The following is an 18,412-nucleotide window of genomic DNA, read 5'->3' as shown; positions in this document are numbered from 1 at the left end:
CTTTCTTTCTCTCTTTCACTTTTTCTCTCCTCTTTCTTTCTCTTTCACTCTTCTTTCCTTTCTTTCTCTTTCACTCCCTTTCACCTTTTCTCTCCTTTCTCTTTCACTCTTTCCCTCTTACTTCCTTTCTCTCTCTTTCACTTTTTCTTTTTCTCTTTCACTCTTCTTTCCTTTCTTTCACTCCCTTTCACTTTTTCTCTCCTTTCTCTTTCACTCTCCTTCCCTCTTACTTTCTTTCTCTGTCTTTCACTTTTTCTCTTTCTCTTTTTCTCTTTCACTCTTCTTTCCTTTCTCTCTCTTTCTCTTTCACTCCCTTTCACTTTTTCTCTCCTTTCTCTTTCACTCTCCTTCCCTCTTTCTTTCTCTCTCTTTCACTTTTTCTCTCCTCTTTCTCTTTTTCTCGCTCACTCTTCTTTCCTTTCTTTCTTTCTTTCTCTCCCTTTCTCTGTATCTTAGTAGCCGAGTTCAACGGAGTCCAACCCCTAGCACCCGAAGCAGTCTACCCCTAAATTACCCCGCCCCTTCCAATATTTCCTTTGCCAGATCTCTCTCCGGGGACCAATCGAAGCTCACTTGCACAGAACATTCAGTCCTGTTGGAAGGCAGAACATTTCCTGGACCAGAAAGCAAGAGTTAAGAAATTCCAACTCCAGTCCAAAGCCCCCCCCCCCCAGCTACTAAGGATGCTACTATGGTTGTAAGTGCGAGGACCGGTCGTAAGTCCCTTTCCGGAGTGGGGGGGGGAACCAATTTAGCTAACCAACCATCCTTTTAAAGCTTCTTGTTCTTGGACCCAGAAGCTGTTTTTTCCCCCCACCCAAATCTGAATTTTTTTTAAAAACAAAACTGGATTTTTTTCTCCCCCAAGCTTCGAAGGAAAAGGTTTTTTTTTTTGTTTGTTCTTGTTTTGCAGGATTTCTGGCTCTTCCTTGTCTTGCGGCCGAAGGGCAAACGCACAAGGCTGCTTTGTTTGCCAACTCTTTCTCCACGTTGTGCGTTTTTTGTGTGTCCACATCTGCAATTCATAGGGGATTGGGGACCTTGCCAGGCTCTGTTGCAGGAGTGGGAGAAAAAGATCCGGGAATTTGAAATTTCAGCAGTCCCCCTTTGCAAAATTAGGGGAAAGTTTAGGCCAGGAAACCATTAATTCCTCTCATTATTATTTTTTTGTTTTGGCACGCCTTAAGCAGGGATTAGCAGGCTAATCGGGGGTTAATCGCGGTGAAATCGCGTGAGCCTGGCAATAGGGAAGCTTCGTTTTGTCTTTTTTGGGGTGGGGGTGGCTGGGAGATGCCCGTTGGGCTCGTTCTGGTTTGCAAAAGTGGGGGGCAGGATTGATCAGCCAAGGTTCCAAACAAACCACAGCTTGTGTCGATCCTGGGTTAGTTAGGATCCTGGTTGGGGAGAGTTCTTGTGGGGTACAAGGCCGGTTTGGGGGCATCTCCTTGGGGATGGGATGCAATTGAGGCTTTGGGCATCTCGAGGGGGGGTGTCTCTTCTTGGGAGGGGGTACCAAGTTCCTCTCATTCCTTCCATCCCTCTTTCTCCTTTCTTTTCTCCCTTCTCTCCTCCCTCCTCATTCTCCTTTCTTTCTATATTCTCTCTCCCTTTCTCTTTCATTCTCATTCTTTCCCTTTCTCCTTTTCTCCCTTCCCTTCCCCTCTCCTCCCTCTTTCTCTTATTCTCTTTCATTCTTTCCATCTTTCTCCCTCATTCTCTTCTCCCTCCTCCCTTTCTCTCATTCTCCTCCCTTCCCTTTCTCCTTCCCTCCCTCTTTCTCTTTCCCTTTCTCCCTCATTCTTTTCCCTCCTGCCCTTTTCTCTGATTCTTTCCTTCTCATTCTTTCCCTCTTCCTCCATTTTCTCATTCTCTTTCATTCTTCTTTCCCCTCCTTTCATTCTTTCTCTTCTCTCTCCTTTTCTCACCTCTTTCTCTTATTCTTTCTTTCTCCTTTCCTTTCTTCCTTCCCTCCCTCTTTCTCATTCTTTCCTTTTCTCCCTCCTTTCCTTTCTCCCTCCTGCCTTTTTCTCTCATCCTCCAATTCTTTTTCCTTCTTTCTCCTCCTTTTCCTCTTTCTCCCTCCCTCTTTTCTCATTCTCTTTCTCATTCTTTCTTTCTCCTTTCCTCCCTCTTCCTTCCCTCCCTCTTTCTCTCCTTCTTTCCTTTCTCCCTCCTGCCTTTTTCTCTCATCCTCCGTTCTTTTTCCTTCTTTCTCATCCTTTTCCTTTCTCCCTCTTTTCTCATTCTCTTTCTTTCTCCTTTCCTCTCTCTTCCTTCCCTCCCTCTTTCTCTCCTTCCCTTTCTCTCCCTCCTGCCTTTGTCTCTCACTCTCCGATTCTTTTTCCTTCCTCCTCCTCCTTTTCCTCTTCCTCCCTCCCTCCCTCTTTTCTCATGTCTTCCCTTCTTTTTCCTCTCCCCCTCCTCCTTCCCTCCCTCCTCCTTCTTTCGTTCTTACTTTCTCTCTCTCTCTCTCTTTTATTCCCTCTCCCTCGCTCCTCTCTGGAAACGAAGGTGGAAACTTTTGCGTGCCAAGCTTCCAAAGAGCGGGGTGGGTGGGTTGTTGTGCGTGGGTCAGCTCCCTCCACCCCCTCCCCTCCCCACCCCCACCCCGTCTTTACACAATCCTCCCCTTTGCACAGAGGCGCACAGTCTTTGCGCGCTGCCGTGCGCGCACATCCCCGCAGGCGGGCGGTCCTTGCGGGCTTTGGGCTGAGCCCACGGAGGGGTGGGGTGGGGGGTTTCCCTCCTGCAGCCCCCATGGCGCTGGGGCTGGCTCTGCTGCTGCTGGGGCTGCTGGCCCTGGGGTTACTGGGGTTACTGGGGCTGCTGGGCTCCCCCGCGCGGGCGGACCTGGCTTTCGTGGGCCGGGCGCTGGCGCTGGGCGGGCGGCTGGCGCTGCTGGAGCGGGGCAGCGTGGCGCAGCGCTGGGGGCGGCTGGCGGCGGGGGCGTCGGGGGGCTCCGGCCGGCCCTTCCTGCGCTTCGAGGGCCGGAGCTTCACCTACGGGCGGGCGGAGCGCGAGAGCAACCGGCTGGGCCAGGCGCTGCGGGCGGCGGGGCTGGGCGGGCGGACGGCGGCGCTGCTGGCCGGCAACGAGCCCTTCTTCGTCTGGGCCTGGATCGGGCTGGCCAAGCTGGGAGCCCGGCCGGCCTTCCTGGGCACCGCGCTGCGCCCCGCCGCCCTCCTCCACTGCCTGCGCGCCTGCCGGGCCCGCGCCCTCCTCGCCACCCACGGTGAGAGCGGAGGAGGGGGCCGGGATGATGGGCTTGCAGATTAGAGGCCCGGGCATCCCTCCCACGCGGGACCCCGAGCGGAGGAGGAGGATGGGCTGGGGAGGATGGGAGTGGGACTATGAGGATGGGCTTGCAGATTAGAGGCCGGGGCATCCCTCAGAGGAGCATGATGGGCTGGGGAGTCCCTTCCATGCAGGGGTGGGGGCTCTGAGCAGGGGAGGAGGGGGCTAGGATGATGGGCTTGCAGATTAGAGGCCCGGGCATCCCTCCCACGCGGGACCCTGAGCGGAGGAGGCAGGGGAGGATGATGGGCTGGGGAGTCCCTTCCAGGCGGGGGGTGGGGGCTCTGAGGAGGGGGCTAGGATGATGGGCTTGCAGATTAGAGGCCAGGGCATCCCTCCCACACTTGACCCTGAGCAGAGGAGCATGATGGGCTGGGGAGTCCCTTCCATGCGGGGGTGGGGGCTCTGAGGAGGGGGCTAGGATGATGGGCTTGCAGATTAGAGGCCCGGGCATCCCTCCCACGCGGGACCCCGAGCGGAGGAGGATGATGGGCTGGGGAGGATGGGAGTGGGACTATGAGGATGGGCTTGCAGATTAGAGGCCGGGGCATCCCTCAGAGGAGCATGATGGGCTGGGGAGTCCCTTCCATGCAGGGGTGGGGGCTCTGAGCAGGGGAGGAGGGGGCTAGGATGATGGGCTTGCAGATTAGAGGCCGGGGCATCCCTCCCACGCGGGACCCCGGGCGGAGGAGGCAGGGGAGGATGATGGGCTGGGGAGTCCCTTCCAGGGGGGGGTCTCGGCTGGGGAGGATGGGACTATGATGATGGGCTGCAGATTAGAGGCCCGGGCATCCCTCCCACGCGGGACCCCGGGCGGAGGACGCAGGGGGAGGATGATGGGCCGGGGAGTCCCTTCCAGGGGGGGTCTCGGCTGGGGAGGATGGGACTATGAGGATGGGCTGCAGATTAGAGGCCAGGGCATCCCTCCCACACTTGACCCTGAGCAGAGGAGCATGATGGGCTGGGGAGTCCCTTCCATGCGGGGGTGGGGGCTCTGAGGAGGGGGCTAGGATGATGGGCTTGCAGATTAGAGGCCCGGGCATCCCTCCCACGCGGGACCCCGAGCGGAGGAGGATGATGGGCTGGGGAGGATGGGAGTGGGACTATGAGGATGGGCTTGCAGATTAGAGGCCGGGGCATCCCTCAGAGGAGCATGATGGGCTGGGGAGTCCCTTCCATGCAGGGGTGGGGGCTCTGAGCAGGGGAGGAGGGGGCTAGGATGATGGGCTTGCAGATTAGAGGCCCGGGCATCCCTCCCACGCGGGACCCTGAGCGGAGGAGGCAGGGGAGGATGATGGGCTGGGGAGTCCCTTCCAGGCGGGGGTGGGGGCTCTGAGGAGGGGGCTAGGATGATGGGCTTGCAGATTAGAGGCCAGGGCATCCCTCCCACACTTGACCCTGAGCAGAGGAGCATGATGGGCTGGGGAGTCCCTTCCATGCGGGGGTGGGGGCTCTGAGGAGGGGGCTAGGATGATGGGCTTGCAGATTAGAGGCCCGGGCATCCCTCCCACGCGGGACCCCGGGCGGAGGAGGCAGGGGAGGATGATGGGCTGGGGAGGATGGGAGTGGGACTATGATGATGGGCTGCAGATTAGAGGCCGGGGCATCCATCAGAGGAGCATGATGGGCTGGGGAGTCCCTTCCATGCAGGGGTGGGGGCTCTGAGCAGGAGAGGAGGGGCCTAGGATGATGGGCTTGCAGATTAGAGGCCCGGGCATCCCTCCCACGCGGGACCCTGAGCAGGGGAGGATGATGGGCTGGGGAGTCCCTTCCATGCGGGGCGGGGAAGGGGGCTGGGCTGGGCTGGGGAGGATGGGAGTGGGACTATGATGATGGGCTGCAGATTAGAGGCCGGGGCATCCCTCCCACACGTGACCCTGAGCGGAGGAGGCAGGGGAGCATGATGGGCTGGGGAGTCCCTTCCGGGGGGGGGGTCTAGGCTGGGGAGGATGGGACTACGATGATGGGTTTGCAGATTAGAGGCCGGGCCATCCCTCCCACGCGTGACCCTTAGCAGAGGAGGCAGGGGATGATGGGCCTGGGGATGAGAGGCCAGGGGCATGCCTCCCATGCCTCTGGAGGGAGGGAGGATGGGCTGGGGAGTCCCTCCCACGTGTGGCCCTGAGCAGAGGAGGATGGGGCTGGGGAAGATGGGCTGGGGCATTCCTACCACATGTGGCCTTCAGCAGAGTAGGCAGGGGATGATGGGGCTGGGGGCATGGATCCCAAGGCTGGCATAGGGGAGGGGTGGAGAGAGAGGATGAGAGGCAGGGGATGATGGGACCTTTGTGCCAGGAGGCACTTTTGTCTTCTCCTTCCTGCTCTTTCTTCTTCCCCTCTCATCACAACAACCCTGCAAAGTAGACCAGGCTGAGGAGAAAGAACGAGAGACACCCAAAGTCATCTCAGGAACTGAACTCCCCCCCCCCAATCTCCCATATCTTTGCAGAACTGTTCGGATCCGTGGAGCCCATTCTCCCCAGCCTGAAGGAGATGGGCATTGGGGTCTGGGTGATGGGGAAGGGGCCCTATCCACCGGGCGTGATCAGCCTGGAGGATCTCCTGGAGGAAGCCTCCGAAGAGCCCCTGCCTTACGAGCTCTCCACTCCGCGACACCTGATGGACACCTGCCTGTACATCTTCACCTCCGGCACGACAGGTGAGGGGCGAGGCAGTTGGGAGGGGGGAGGCGGAGGTTTCTGGGGGGGGGAGGGAGTCAGGGTGTGTGTGTGTGTGTGTGTGTGTGTGTGTGTGGAAGGCAGCAGGAAGTCTAAAGTCGCATCTTTTCGCAACAGTTGTGACACCGTTTCCTTGCTTTCGTTTGCTACTTGAAGACCAAGTTGTGCATTGAATTCATAACACAAATAAAATGTAGCAATCGGTGTTTTTAACAATGTGACACCCTTTTGTTCCTTGTCTTCCCTTTTCTTCCCTCCCTCCCTCCCTCCCTCCTTTTTTTCTTTCCTTTCGTTCCCTCTTTTCCTTTTCTTTTTCCTTTCCTTTTTCCTTCCTTCTTTCCTTCCTTCCATCCCTTTCCTTTTTTCATTCCTCTTTCCTTTCCTTTTCCCTTTTCCCTTTCCCCCCTTTTCTCTTTCCTTTCCTTTTTCCCTCTCTTCTCCTTTCCTTTCCTTCCTTCCTTCCTCCCTCCTTCCCTTCCTTTTCCTTCTTTCCTTTCCCTTCCTCCTTTCCTTTCCTTTCCTTTTCCCTTCCCTTCCCATCCCATATCTTCCCATCCCATCCGCTCCTCCCTTCCCTTCCCTTCCCTTCCCTTCCTTTCCCTTCCCTTCTTCTATCTTCCTTTCCTTTCCTTTCCTTTCCTTTCCTTTCCTTTCCTTTCCTTTCCTTTCCTTTCCTTCTTCTATCTTCCTTCCCTTCTTTTATCTTCCTTTCCTTCCCTTCTTCTATCTTCCTTCCCTTCCCTTCCCTTCCCTTCCCTTCTTCTATCTTCCTTTTCTTTCCTTTCCTTTCCTTCTTTCCTTCCCTTCTTCTATCTTCCTTTCCTTTCCTTTCCTTCCCTTCCCTTCTTCTATCTTCCTTTCCTTCTTTCCTTTCCTTTCCTCCCTTCCCTTCCCTTTCCCTCCCTTTCCTTTCCCTTCCCTTCCCTTCTTGTCTTCTCTCTTCCTTTCCTTCCCTTTCCTCCCTTCCCTTCCTGTCTTCTCTCTTCCTTTCCTTCCTTTTCCCTCCCTTCCCTTCCTCCCTGTTTCCTTCCTTCCTTCCTTCTCTCCAGGCCTCCCGAAGGCCGCCCGGGTCAGCCACCTGAAGACCATCCTCTGCCTGGGGTTTTACAAGCTGGTGGGGGCCTGCAGCTCGGACGTCATCTACCTGACCCTGCCTTTGTATCACATGTCTGGCAGCCTTTTGGGCATCCTGGGCTCGTTTGGGCTGGGTAGGTTCTATCTGAGCCATCAGGCCAGGCCCTCCCTTGCTCTTTCTCACCTCAAGAATTCGGGGTAGATTGCTCTTGGCTTTGGAGGCTCCAATGTTGCGGTCCTGCTTCCCAGCCGAGGGATTCCCTTTCCGTCACAAAGACGACCATCAATACCGCTAAGAGTTTAAGGAGCCGAACCTCCCTGGCAGCTGAGGGGGGAAGAATGAAAAGAGGGCTTCCTAAGCCATGAGGACTAGAAACTTTGCTTAGCTTTCTTGGGAAAAGGGGGAAAAAAAAAAACAGCTTGACGTTTCTTGCCAGGGGCCACCTGCGTGCTGAAGAAAAAATTCTCAGCCAGCCAGTTTTGGCCGGACTGTCGGACTCATGGGGTGACCGTCTTCCAATATATTGGGGAGCTTTGCCGCTACCTGGTCAACCAGCCTCAGGTAAGTGCAGAAAAAAGGTGGGCCTGTATATGTCTCCCTCTGGTGGCCACCCCTGGTATTACGGCTGGGTATTTCTGCCATTTCCCCACCTTTATTATTATTTGAATAAAAGTGGATATTATTTATTCACCATTCATTCATTCATTCACTGTCATTCTGATTCACTTTTTCCTCCCTCCCTAAGCCACCAGTCAGATTTCTGCCTTAGTAACTTCCTGAATTAAAACCCCACCCCCCACCCCAATTTCTGTTTTAATTTCTGAATAAAGTTTTTTTTTTTTTTTAAATTTTGATTTATATGCCGCCCTTCTCCGAAGACTCAGGGCGGCTTACAATGCGTTAAGCAATAGCTTTCATCCTTTTGTATATTTATACAAAGTCAGCTTATTGCCCCCACAACTGGGTCCTCAATTTACCTACCTTAGAAAGGATGGAAGGCTGAGTCAACCTTGAGCCTTGCGAGATTCGAACCCTGCAGTAATTGCAGGCAGCTGGTCTTAATAACCAGCTTAATAACAGGGTGCCTTAAACCACTGTACTACCAAGTTGAGAAGCTAAGGCTGCTACAAAGCCGAAAGGGGGCTTCTTTCATATTGTGGAGTGCCAGGTTGCTGAGCAAAACGGTTCATTTTCATTCATTTTTTCATCTTTTAAGATTTTATCGTAAGCCACCCCAGAGTCGCTTTGGATAGTGAGGCAGACAGTATATAAATTTAATAAATAAATAAACAGGCTGCTTTTCTTCTGCATCGTGCTGGGTGGGAGAGGCGCCCCTTCCTCAGCATTGTCCCCCTCCCTTATAAAAAAAAAAAAAACCCTCCCGAGCCACCGGCAACCAAACCCAGAACAATTCCTGCCAACATTTGGCGACCGCAAAGGCGCCCTCTCCGGTCTTCCAAAACGGGATAATTTCCCAGCAAAGCAAAGGTCTCCCTCTTTGTTGGTCATCCCCATTTCAAACTTGCAAAGAAGCCGGCCCCTGTTTTGTGCCACCGTGTTCCCTCTTCTTTCCCGCAGAGCCCAGCTGATCGGGAGCATTCCTTGCGCATGGCCGTGGGCAGCGGGATGCGGCCGGACGTTTGGCGCGAATTCCTCCGCCGATTCGGAAACATCAAAGTGGTGGAAACGTACGGCATGACTGAAGGGAACGCCACCCTCTTCAACTACACCAGCACTGTGGGGGCTGTGGGGCGCGGCTCCTGGATTTATAAGGTGGGCATCGCGACATTCCTGGAAAAGGGGGGGGCATGTTGGCAGATTCAGGCTATCCCTCAGAGTTGCCTTACCACTATCTGACTTATATCGTCATCTCCTTTTAACGACCCCATAATCCCTTGCATTGGGGTGGAGTCTGGGCAACTGAATGGAGCTGAGTGTTTTACTGGCCGGATGCCTTTCCTGTCACCAGTGCGGAGTTATATTCAGCAGATATATTCTCAACGTGCCCAGAGAGAGAAATATCTGCCTCTACCTAGGATCAAACTCACAGCCTCCTAATTGTGAGGCAAGAGCTCCACCTCTAGGCCACCGCACCACTCACACTATCCGACTTATATGTACTGTATTTATTAAACAAATAATTTAATACATCCCTAGTTATTAATTCAGCCAGCCAGAGTCGCTTGACGAGGACATGGGCAGCCTTTAAGTTTAATAAATAAATAGGTAAATAAATAAATATCTAAATAATAACAGAAGGGAAAGGAAAAGCGAAGTGAAGCAAATTAAAGTGAAGCGAAGCGAAGTAAAGTAATTTATATGGCCACTCAGTTCACACCCAAGTGAAGAAAAATATTGAGGAGAAACCTAGACAATCTAGACAAAGGCAGACTTTTATTTCTTTGTTGGTAAATATAAATTCAAACCCGAAAGTACTTTATCAAGGGTTTGTTTTCGTTTTAATTGTTTAGGTTCCTATCTTTGCTTTCCCAGGATAGATTCAGGAGCCAAAGGGGAGCCATCAAACATGAAGTGAAAATAAAGCTTCACAGTCCTTCGTTATAAAGGATCCCTGTTTTTTATTGGTCACCAAAAGATCTTGCAACTCAGAAGTAAAAATGGTTGTAAAAGAGGGGTACTGGATAAAAAAAATAAATAAAAAGAAGCAGAAGAGCTCAAATATTTGTGCACGGTGTTCGTTAAATGAAAGACCGCAAAGAGAAATCTTCCTTTTAAAATTGTGTCGTGAATTCTTTCACCCTTCAGTGCTTCAGTCCCTTCGAGTTGGTTCGTTTCGACGCTGTCCAAGGAGGTCCGCTAAGAGACGAGGCCACCGGCCGGTGCCAGCGCGTGGACACAGGTGACCGAGGGAGCTTTTTTTGGGGGGGGGGCATATCTTCCATCACCCTTCCTTTCCGCCTTGTTTTCCAGTGAGTTACAAGCAGTCCTTGGCTTAACGACTGCAATTGGGAGCAGAGTTCCCACGGCTTAGTCGCCTTGCTCCCAATTGCGGTCGTTGGGCATTGAATCCCGGCCAATTTCACGACCTTGTTTTGCTGCGCTTGCTAAATGAATCACGGCAGTGTTTTAAGCCAACTGTGCGGTCATTAAATGAATCTGGCTTTCCCCATCGGCTTGGCTTGAAAAGAAGCCGGTTGGAAGGGTGTAAATTGGTGAGCACACAACCCCCAGGACTGAAATACACGCCGGTTGTTAGGGTTTCTGAATTTGGATCGCCTGACATGGCGACGGTCATAAGTTGAGGTCCGGTTGAAAGTCACTTTTTCAGTGACATCGTAATGTCCGACGGTCGCTAAACCGTTTAATATCGTAAAACCACCGGGAGTTACCTTGCGGGAAGATGGGCGTCCCAATAAATTTAACAATATTTTTTTATGAAAGGAACAGTTGTAACTCGGGGACTGAACTCTGCGGTTTTTCTTCCCGCAGGGGAACCGGGACTCCTGATTTCTCCGGTGACGTCTCGTAACCCCTTCCTTGGATACGCAGGCGGACGTGAGCTGAGCGAGGCGAAGTTGCTACGCGGTGTCTTCGCCGACGGAGACATCTATTTTAACTCCGGGGACTTGATGGTGCAAGACGCCAAAGGGTTTATCAGCTTTTGGGACCGTACAGGAGACACCTACCGGTAGGCTGGTTTTCCGCTCGAGCTGGGTGCGAATCCTGTCTCTGGCTCCCCGAAAACAAGGCTAGGCAACTGCTCACTGCAGTCGAAGGTGTAGCAACACCTCGGAGCAATTACGATTAGGGGAGGGAGTGTGAATTTCCACTGCAGTCAGTTCTGCAGAGGATTCACAGGTAGCCTTACGACCACAGTTGGTAGTCCTTGACCTATGACCACAGTGGAGCCCAACATTGATGCTGCTAAGTGAGGCATGGCTTATGAGTTTTGCCCCATTTTTACGACCTGTCTTGCTAAGTGAATCGCTGCAGCTGTTAGCACAGTGGTTAAGTGAGCCTGACTTCCCCGTCGACTTTGCTCGTCAGAAGGTCACAAAGGGAGATTCCCCTGATCTCCGCAAACCGTCATAAATAATGAGTCAGTTGCCAAAGTGTTTGAATTTTGATCATATGATCTGTACTAGAATTGAGCTACTGAATTGGAAATTGGATGATTCAGGCTCTCTGGAACAGACGGCTCAGGTTTCCCATGCTGGGCAGGGATGAGGGGCTTTGCGATCTAGGGCCTAGGGAGGGCGATAGATAGATAGATAGATAGATAGATAGATAGATAGATAGATAGATAATAAATAGAGAGAGAGAGAGAGAGATTTGAGAGAGATGATAGAGAGATAGATGATAAATAGAGAGAGATAGAGATAGATAGATAGATTTGAGAGAGATGATAGAGATAGATGATAGAGTAGAGAGATTATAGATAAATGATAGATGATAGAGATAGATAATGATAGAGATAATAGATGATAGAGAGATGATAGATAGAGTTGATAGATGATACAGAGATGATAGATGATAGGTAGATAAATAATAGATGATAGAGATAGATAATGATAGATAGATAATAGAGATGATAGAGAAATAAAGATAGAGATGATAGATTTGATAGATGATAGATGATAGAGAGAGATGATAGGTAGATAGATAGATAGATGATAGAGAGATGATAGAGAGATAGATGATAGGTAGATAGATAAATAGATAGAGATACGTAAAAATATGCTGAAATATCCTTTCGATTCCCGCCTTGCATCATATTCCCCATTGGCCACACGAGGGCGCCCTTCCCTAAAGAAAACTTTCCCAGGAATTTAATGTGATTCAATTTGTTTTAAAAAAAAATAGCCCCAAAGACTTTCTATCCTTCAAAAAAAAAAAAAAAAAAAAAGTGGACCAAGCCCCAAACTTTCCATTTTTAAAAAAAAAATTAAATCAATCAGCCAGGCAACACCAGCTGGCTTTTGACAGCCAAACGCAATGCGAGAAAAACCTCAAAACCGCTCCAGTCGTTCCCGAACTCCGAGCCGATATTTTTTTTTCTTTTATTTTTTTTTAATTTTGCAAATTCTTCACTCCTGGCTTTGCAAAAGGATCTTCTCCGATTTCCCACCGTTTTTGGTTTCTTTCCCCCCGTAGTTGGAAAGGCGAAAATGTGGCCACCACAGAAGTCGGGGAGACTCTGAACATGCTGGAGAATTTGCGGGAGGTCATGGTTTACGGCGTGACAGTCCCAGGTAAGAGTTGGGAAAATCAGGGAAAAAAAAAATTATCTCCAACTTTCGGGCCCGTTCTTTCCAGTTCTGCAAAAAACTCAAATTTCTTGCATTCTTGGACGGAAAATGCTTGAATGGGGCAGCCGTCGCTAACTATTATTATCAGGGGTGGGATTGAAAAATTTAAATGACTGGTTTGCTGCCCGATTGCTGTGTGGGCGTGGCCATGGGGGTGTGGCCTACTCTGCCTCCTGCACCACTTGGGGGGGGTGTTTTTGCCCTCCCCAGGCTCTGGAGGCTTTTCTCAAGCCTCCAGGAGGGCAAAAACTGCCTCCCCCGGGCACCGGAGGCCGGCAATGGGCCCGTTTCCAGACTTCCGGTACTTCCGGTAGGCCCGTTTCTTGCCCTCCCCAGGCTCCAGAGGCTTTTCTTGAGCCTCCAAGAGGGAGAAAATGGCTTCTCCCAGGCACTCGAGGCCCTCTGGAGGCCGGCAATGGGCCCATTTCTGGACTTCCGGTAGGCCTGTTTTTCATCCTCCCCAGGCTCCAGAGGCTTTCCTGGAGCCTCCAGGAGGGTGAAAACGGCCTTCCCCGGGCACCGGAGGCCCTCCGGAGACCGGAAACAGCTCCGTTTCTGGACTTCGGTAGGCCCATTGTCGGAAGGTTGCAAAAGGAGATCGTGTGATCCCGGGACGCTGCCACTGTCATAAATACGAGTCAGTGGCCAAGCGTGTGAATTTGGACCACGTGATGGTCGTAAGCGCGAAAACCACTCCTAAGTCCCCTTTTTTCAGTGCCATTGTAACTTCGGTCACTAAACGAACGGTCGTAAGTCAAGGACTAGCTGCGTTCCCTTCTAGGACATGATGGCCGCGCAGGGATGGCCACCTTGGTGCTACAGCCGGACGCAAAATTCGATGGCCCTCAAATCTATCATCACGTGGCCGAGCTGCTTCCTCCGTACGCCTGGCCTCGCTTCCTGCGTCTCCAGGTAAGTCTTGGGTTCGAGTTCTCTCTCTCTGGTTTCACAACGGCCCTGCGAGGGAGGCCAACAACAACCCAGATCTGGTTCACGATGGACTGACTTTCTCCTGACTTTTCTCAGGAGCAGCTGGAAATGACGGAAACCTTCAAGCAGAAACGGTTCCGTCTCGTGGAGGAAGGATTTGATCCCGGTCGGGTCTCGGACCCCCTTTTCGTGCTGGACATTACCGCGAGGACCTACATCCCTCTAACTCCGGATGTCTGGACAAAGATTGCCGCGGGAGAGCTACGTTTGTAACGGACGCTGTCCGAGCACCGTGAAAAAACCCGACTCTGTGGCACTGGGCAATCCTGGTTTGGGGGGGGGGCTTAGTCATGCCCAAATTGCCCCCTTTTCCTCAGCCCGGTGCATTACAGGTAGTCCTCGATTTACGACCACAACGGAGGCAGGAATTGAGGCCGTTTGCCAAGAAGGGCCAGTGTACAAATCAAATATATTCCATTTCCATCGTACGACGCCTGTTCCATCGTAGGACTCTCTTCCCTTCCCTAACAGAACTGATTTTACGACATTTTTTGTGGCTGTCGTTAAACGAACTCTGCGGTCATTAAGTGAGCCCTTGTCCACAAGGGGTGTTTTGGGGAGGGCAGAAACCGGAATTTAAACCTCGGTTTCTAGTTTTAAAAAAAAAGGCAAATCAGGAGGCTGCGGTCGTAACTTTGAAACTGGATCGTAAGCTTAGGTCGTAAGTTGGGATGCTAAGCGTCGTAATTCGAGGTCTGCCCGTATTCCTTTCCTGAACCCTCTACCTCCATTCTCACACAACCAGGACGAAGTGTCTTCCTTTTGTAACGCAACTGATTTTTACGATTTGGGGCTGGATTCTCCACTTTTTCTAATTTCTTTTTCTACGAGGTCTTTAAAATCGAAACGTCTTCCTTTTACGACTGACCCCCATCGGCCCCCCCAACTCAGGACACAAACACCCTCTGGGCTGGGTGGATTTTCTCTCCGGAGACTGGAATATGTATATACACCCATTTTAAAGGCTGGGAAAACTGATGCCCAAATAATAAGCTAAGAGGGTCTGGTTGTTTTGGGGTTTTTTTTAGGGATGTCTCATGATTTTTATATTTAATCCACTCTCAAATTGGTTACCCGTGGTTTATTTGTTACCAGAGGTTTTTTTTTTGCACCTTGGATACTAAAGCAACCCCTGATTTCTCCTTCCGCCCCAGCCCAATCGGTGGCCTACCTCGCAAGGCCAGTTTTTTCCCCCCCCCTCTTGCAATCTTGCTGGTCAGGCTGGATAAATGTATCCGGAGCTGCTCACCATGATGGCTCGGAGGGGGCGAATCGGTTTTGATTCCAACAGGGTGGAATTCGGATCTTTTAAACCAGCCATCTTTGTTTCAAAATTGGGGTTTTTTTTTTTTAAAAAAAAACATACTTTATTTTGGGGTGTTTTGATGGAATAAGAAAACTTCACAGGCTAGCTCTTGTTCTTGAGGGCGAGAAGGGGCTGGCTGGGGAATTCTGGGAGTTGAAGCCTCTTAAAAGTTGTCCAGTTTAAGTTAACACTGTCCTAGATATTCACCTAAGTGCATTTTACTATTAAATGGTCAAATTAACCTGCTTGGGAAATTCTGTTTATTCCATTCTTTCGCCTTGCTTATTTTGTGTTTGTGTGTGGGTGGATGGATGGATGGATAAGATAGATAGATAGACAGATGATAGAAGATATAGATAGATGGATAGAGAGATAGGATTGATAGATGATAAATAGAACAGATAAAGTAGAGATAGTAGATAAAATAGATAGATTATAGATATAGATAGATAAATAGATATTAGAGAGGATAGATGATATAGAATAGATAGATAGATAAATAGATTATAGATAGATAAATAAATAGATATTAGAGAGGATAGATGATAAATAGAATAGAATTAGATAGATGATAGATAGATGATAGATATAGGTAGATAGATGATAGATATAGATAGATAGATAAATAGATATTAGCAAGAATAGATGATAAATAGAATAGGATGGATGGATGGATGGATGATAGAAGATAGATGGATAGATATAGAAAGAGGAGATAGATGATAAATAGAATAGAATTAGATAGATGATAGATATAGATAGATAGATGATAAGATATATAGATAGATAAATAGATATTAGCAAGAATAGATGATAGAATAGGATGGATGGATGGATGGATGATAGAAGATAGATGGATAGATATAGAGGAGATAGATGATAAATAGAATAGAATTAGATAGATGATAGATAGATAGATAGATAGATAGATATTAGCAAGAATAGATGATAAATAGAATAGGATGGATGGATGGATGGATGGATGATAGAAGATAGATGGATAGATATAGAGAGAGGAGATAGATGATAAATAGAATAGATAAAATAGAGATAGATAAGATAGATGATTGATAGATGGATAGAGATAGATAGAGGTAGATATTAGAGAGGATAGATGATAAATTGAATAGATAGATAATAGATATCTCACATCATATTTTATTATTTTATTTTGCTATTTTCATTTTATTATTTGATGGAACAGCAATTCTGTCCAGCCAGTGCTTTTTTAAAAAAAACAAATGGTGTAAGAGAACAGAGCAGCCGTTTATCATATATCACATCCTATTTTAAGGTTTTATTTTATTCCTTTTATTTTAGCTTAGTGTTTTATGGAACAGCCATTCTGCTGAATATCTCTTTTTTAAAAAAGAGAAAACGCCAGGGAATGCAGAAATAATATGCATCGCGTTTTACGATTTTATATCATTTTTATTTTTATCGTTTTATTTTATTTTTACATTTTAATCTTGTTTTTATAGAACGGCAGTTCTACCAATGACCTCTCTTTTTAAAAAGAATTGCAAGGGAATGCAGAAGACAATAATAGGTTATATGTTATCCTTCTATTATATTATTTTATATTGTGTTCCGTTTTATTTTTTTTATGGAATATCAATTCTGCAAAACGCCTTTTTTTTTTAAAAAAGAAAAAAATGCAAGGATTGGCGAAAGACCCTCACTCAGTAAAAAAATTTGCACCAAGACCCAGTTAATCAATTAATCGATTAGATGGATAAGGCCGCCTAATTCATAACAAGGGGACCTCAAAATTCCTCGACGGTCCGAGCCATTTTTTTCTCTAGCGGCCCAAGCTGATATTAAACTCGACTTTCGGGACGGATGTGGAAGAAAATCTGCGTTTCTGTCAATTCTGTGAGCTTCTTAAAATGCACATTTTGGAGGTTCCCTCGTTTTCCCGAAATCTTCCATACTCTTTCCAACGTTCGAATATTGGAAGTCCTCGACTTACCTCAATGGAGCCCGAATTTTTAAGTCGCTAAGCGAGACAGTTCAGTGAGTTTGGATCCATTTGACAAATCGTTCTTGCCAGTTGTTAAAGAGAGTCGCCGAGGTTTTTAAGGTTAGTAAGATGGCCGCTAAGCAAATCTGGCCTCCCCGCAATGACTTGGCTTGTCAGAAGGTCGCAAAAGGGGGTTTGCGGGGACACGGCAACAGTCGTAAACACGAGTCAGTTGGGCAAGCGTCCGAATTTTGCTCATGTGACCGAAAGTCATGTGGTCGTTAAGTGTGAAAAACGGTGACGGGTCACTTTTTTTCAGTGCCCTTGTAACTTTGAAGGGTCAGTAAACGAACAGTTTTAAGTCTTGTAGATTTTAGTGGCTGTGAGAGGCAAGGAAGATCTGAAAGGATAGAAAAATTTATTCCCGCCGTCGAAACTTCCAAACCACCAGCGCAGCCACATCGAAATGTATAAACCATTCCTTTCTTTATTAAACATAGCTTGCAAGTGATAAATATTACAAAGTTTTTTTTTTAATCCTTTCTCCAAAAATTAGCTTATTATTATTATTATTATTTTAATCAGGTCACTGCATAATCAATTGGCAATATTTAAAACAACTTTTCTTTCTTTTTTTCGTTTAATCCTCTTTTCATCGCCGTTTTTTTTTTTATTTAAACCGGATCCAAAAACACAAGGCCCAAAAAAATTAAAAAATAAAAATGAAAAAATGAAATTAAAAACCCCTCTTAAAATGGTGCAAAAGGACTGGTTTCCTGTTCTCTCGCCACCCTTTAGACCCCTGCCCCAACATCTTCACCTTACGATTTGGATCCCTTCTGCCAAGTGGCTCTGACATTAAAATGGAAATGCGAGTTTGGGGAAGGGGTTCGTCTCAAAGCTCCTTCCACTCCCCCCCCCCGGACCCCAAAATAGATCCGATTTCTGCAACAGAAAGAGGCCAGTGGTTGAAACCAAAAGATGACGAAGATAGGGGTTTCCAGCTGTGGGGCAAAGTTCCATGGATGGTCAGATGTTATCTCCAAGTTGGTAGCTTCCTTAGGACCTTCAAAGTTGGATGTTGATGTAGTGTTTCTTAACCTTGGCTGCTTTTAAGATGGGTGGACTTCAACTCCCATAATTCCTCAACTCCTTTTAAGATGGGTGGACTTCAACTCCCATAATTCCTCAACTCCTTTTAAGATGGGTAGACTTCAACTCCCAGAATTCCTCAACTCCTTTTAAGATGGGTGGACTTCAACTCCCATAATTCCTCAACTCCTTTTAAGATGGGTAGACTTCAACTCCCAGAATTCCTCAACTCCTTTTAAGATGGGTAGACTTCAACTCCTAGAATTCCTCAATCTCTTTTAAGATGGGTAGACCTCAACTCCTAGAATTCCCCAACCATTTAAAGATGGGTGGAATTCAACTCCCAGAATTCCTCAATCTCTTTAAGATGGACTTCAACTCCCAGAATTCCTCAATCTTTTAAGATGGGTGGACTTCAAATCCCAGAATTCCTCAATCTCTTTAAGATGGACTTCAACTCCCAGAATTCCTCAACTCCTTTTAAGATGGGTGGACTTCAAATCCCAGAATTCCTCAATCTCTTTAAGATGGATGGACTTCAACTCCTAGAATTCCCCAACCATTTAAAGATGGGTGGAATTCAACTCCCAGAATTCCTCAATCTCTTTAAGATGGACTTCAACTCCCAGAATTCCTCAATCTTTTAAGATGGGTGGACTTCAAATCCCAGAATTCCTCAATCTCTTTAAGATGGACTTCAACTCCCAGAATTCCCCAATCTCTTTTAAGATGGGTGGACTTCAA

General features: G+C 48.5%; 1 protein-coding gene and 1 pseudogene across 1 annotated transcript; one reads left to right on the top strand and one right to left on the bottom strand.

The window, feature by feature from the left end:
* Positions 1-15: 15 nt before the first annotated feature.
* On the bottom strand, positions 16-586 carry LOC139322378 (splicing regulatory glutamine/lysine-rich protein 1-like; annotated as a pseudogene).
* Positions 587-2,757: 2,171 nt separating this feature from the next.
* On the top strand, positions 2,758-14,842 carry SLC27A3 (solute carrier family 27 member 3). Its single transcript, XM_070951244.1, has 10 exons — positions 2,758-3,232; positions 5,744-5,953; positions 7,022-7,180; positions 7,484-7,608; positions 8,626-8,820; positions 9,814-9,907; positions 10,498-10,696; positions 12,163-12,260; positions 13,099-13,229; positions 13,344-14,842. The coding sequence occupies exons 1-10, from the start codon at positions 2,758-2,760 to the stop codon at positions 13,518-13,520; spliced, it is 1,863 nt and encodes a 620-aa protein (XP_070807345.1). The 3' UTR covers positions 13,521-14,842.
* The last annotated feature ends 3,570 nt before the right edge of the window (positions 14,843-18,412 follow it).

The sequence above is a fragment of the Pituophis catenifer genome, unplaced genomic scaffold (assembly GCF_029215685.1).
Source record: "Pituophis catenifer annectens isolate HBS135680 unplaced genomic scaffold, rPitCat1.0.hap2 SCAF_10, whole genome shotgun sequence".
Classification (NCBI taxonomy): Eukaryota; Metazoa; Chordata; class Lepidosauria; order Squamata; family Colubridae; genus Pituophis; species Pituophis catenifer.
This window is presented reverse-complemented; position numbering and strand designations above follow the sequence as displayed.

Coding starts and splice junctions, on each gene's coding strand:
- SLC27A3 (XM_070951244.1), top strand. CDS start 2,758: ATGGCGCTGGGGCTGGCTCTGCTGCTGCTGGGGCTGCTGGCCCTGGGG. Junction 9,908..10,497: donor GTGCCAGCGCGTGGACACAG/GTGACCGAGGGA, acceptor TTCTTCCCGCAG/GGGAACCGGGACTCCTGATT. Junction 13,230..13,343: donor CTCGCTTCCTGCGTCTCCAG/GTAAGTCTTGGG, acceptor GACTTTTCTCAG/GAGCAGCTGGAAATGACGGA.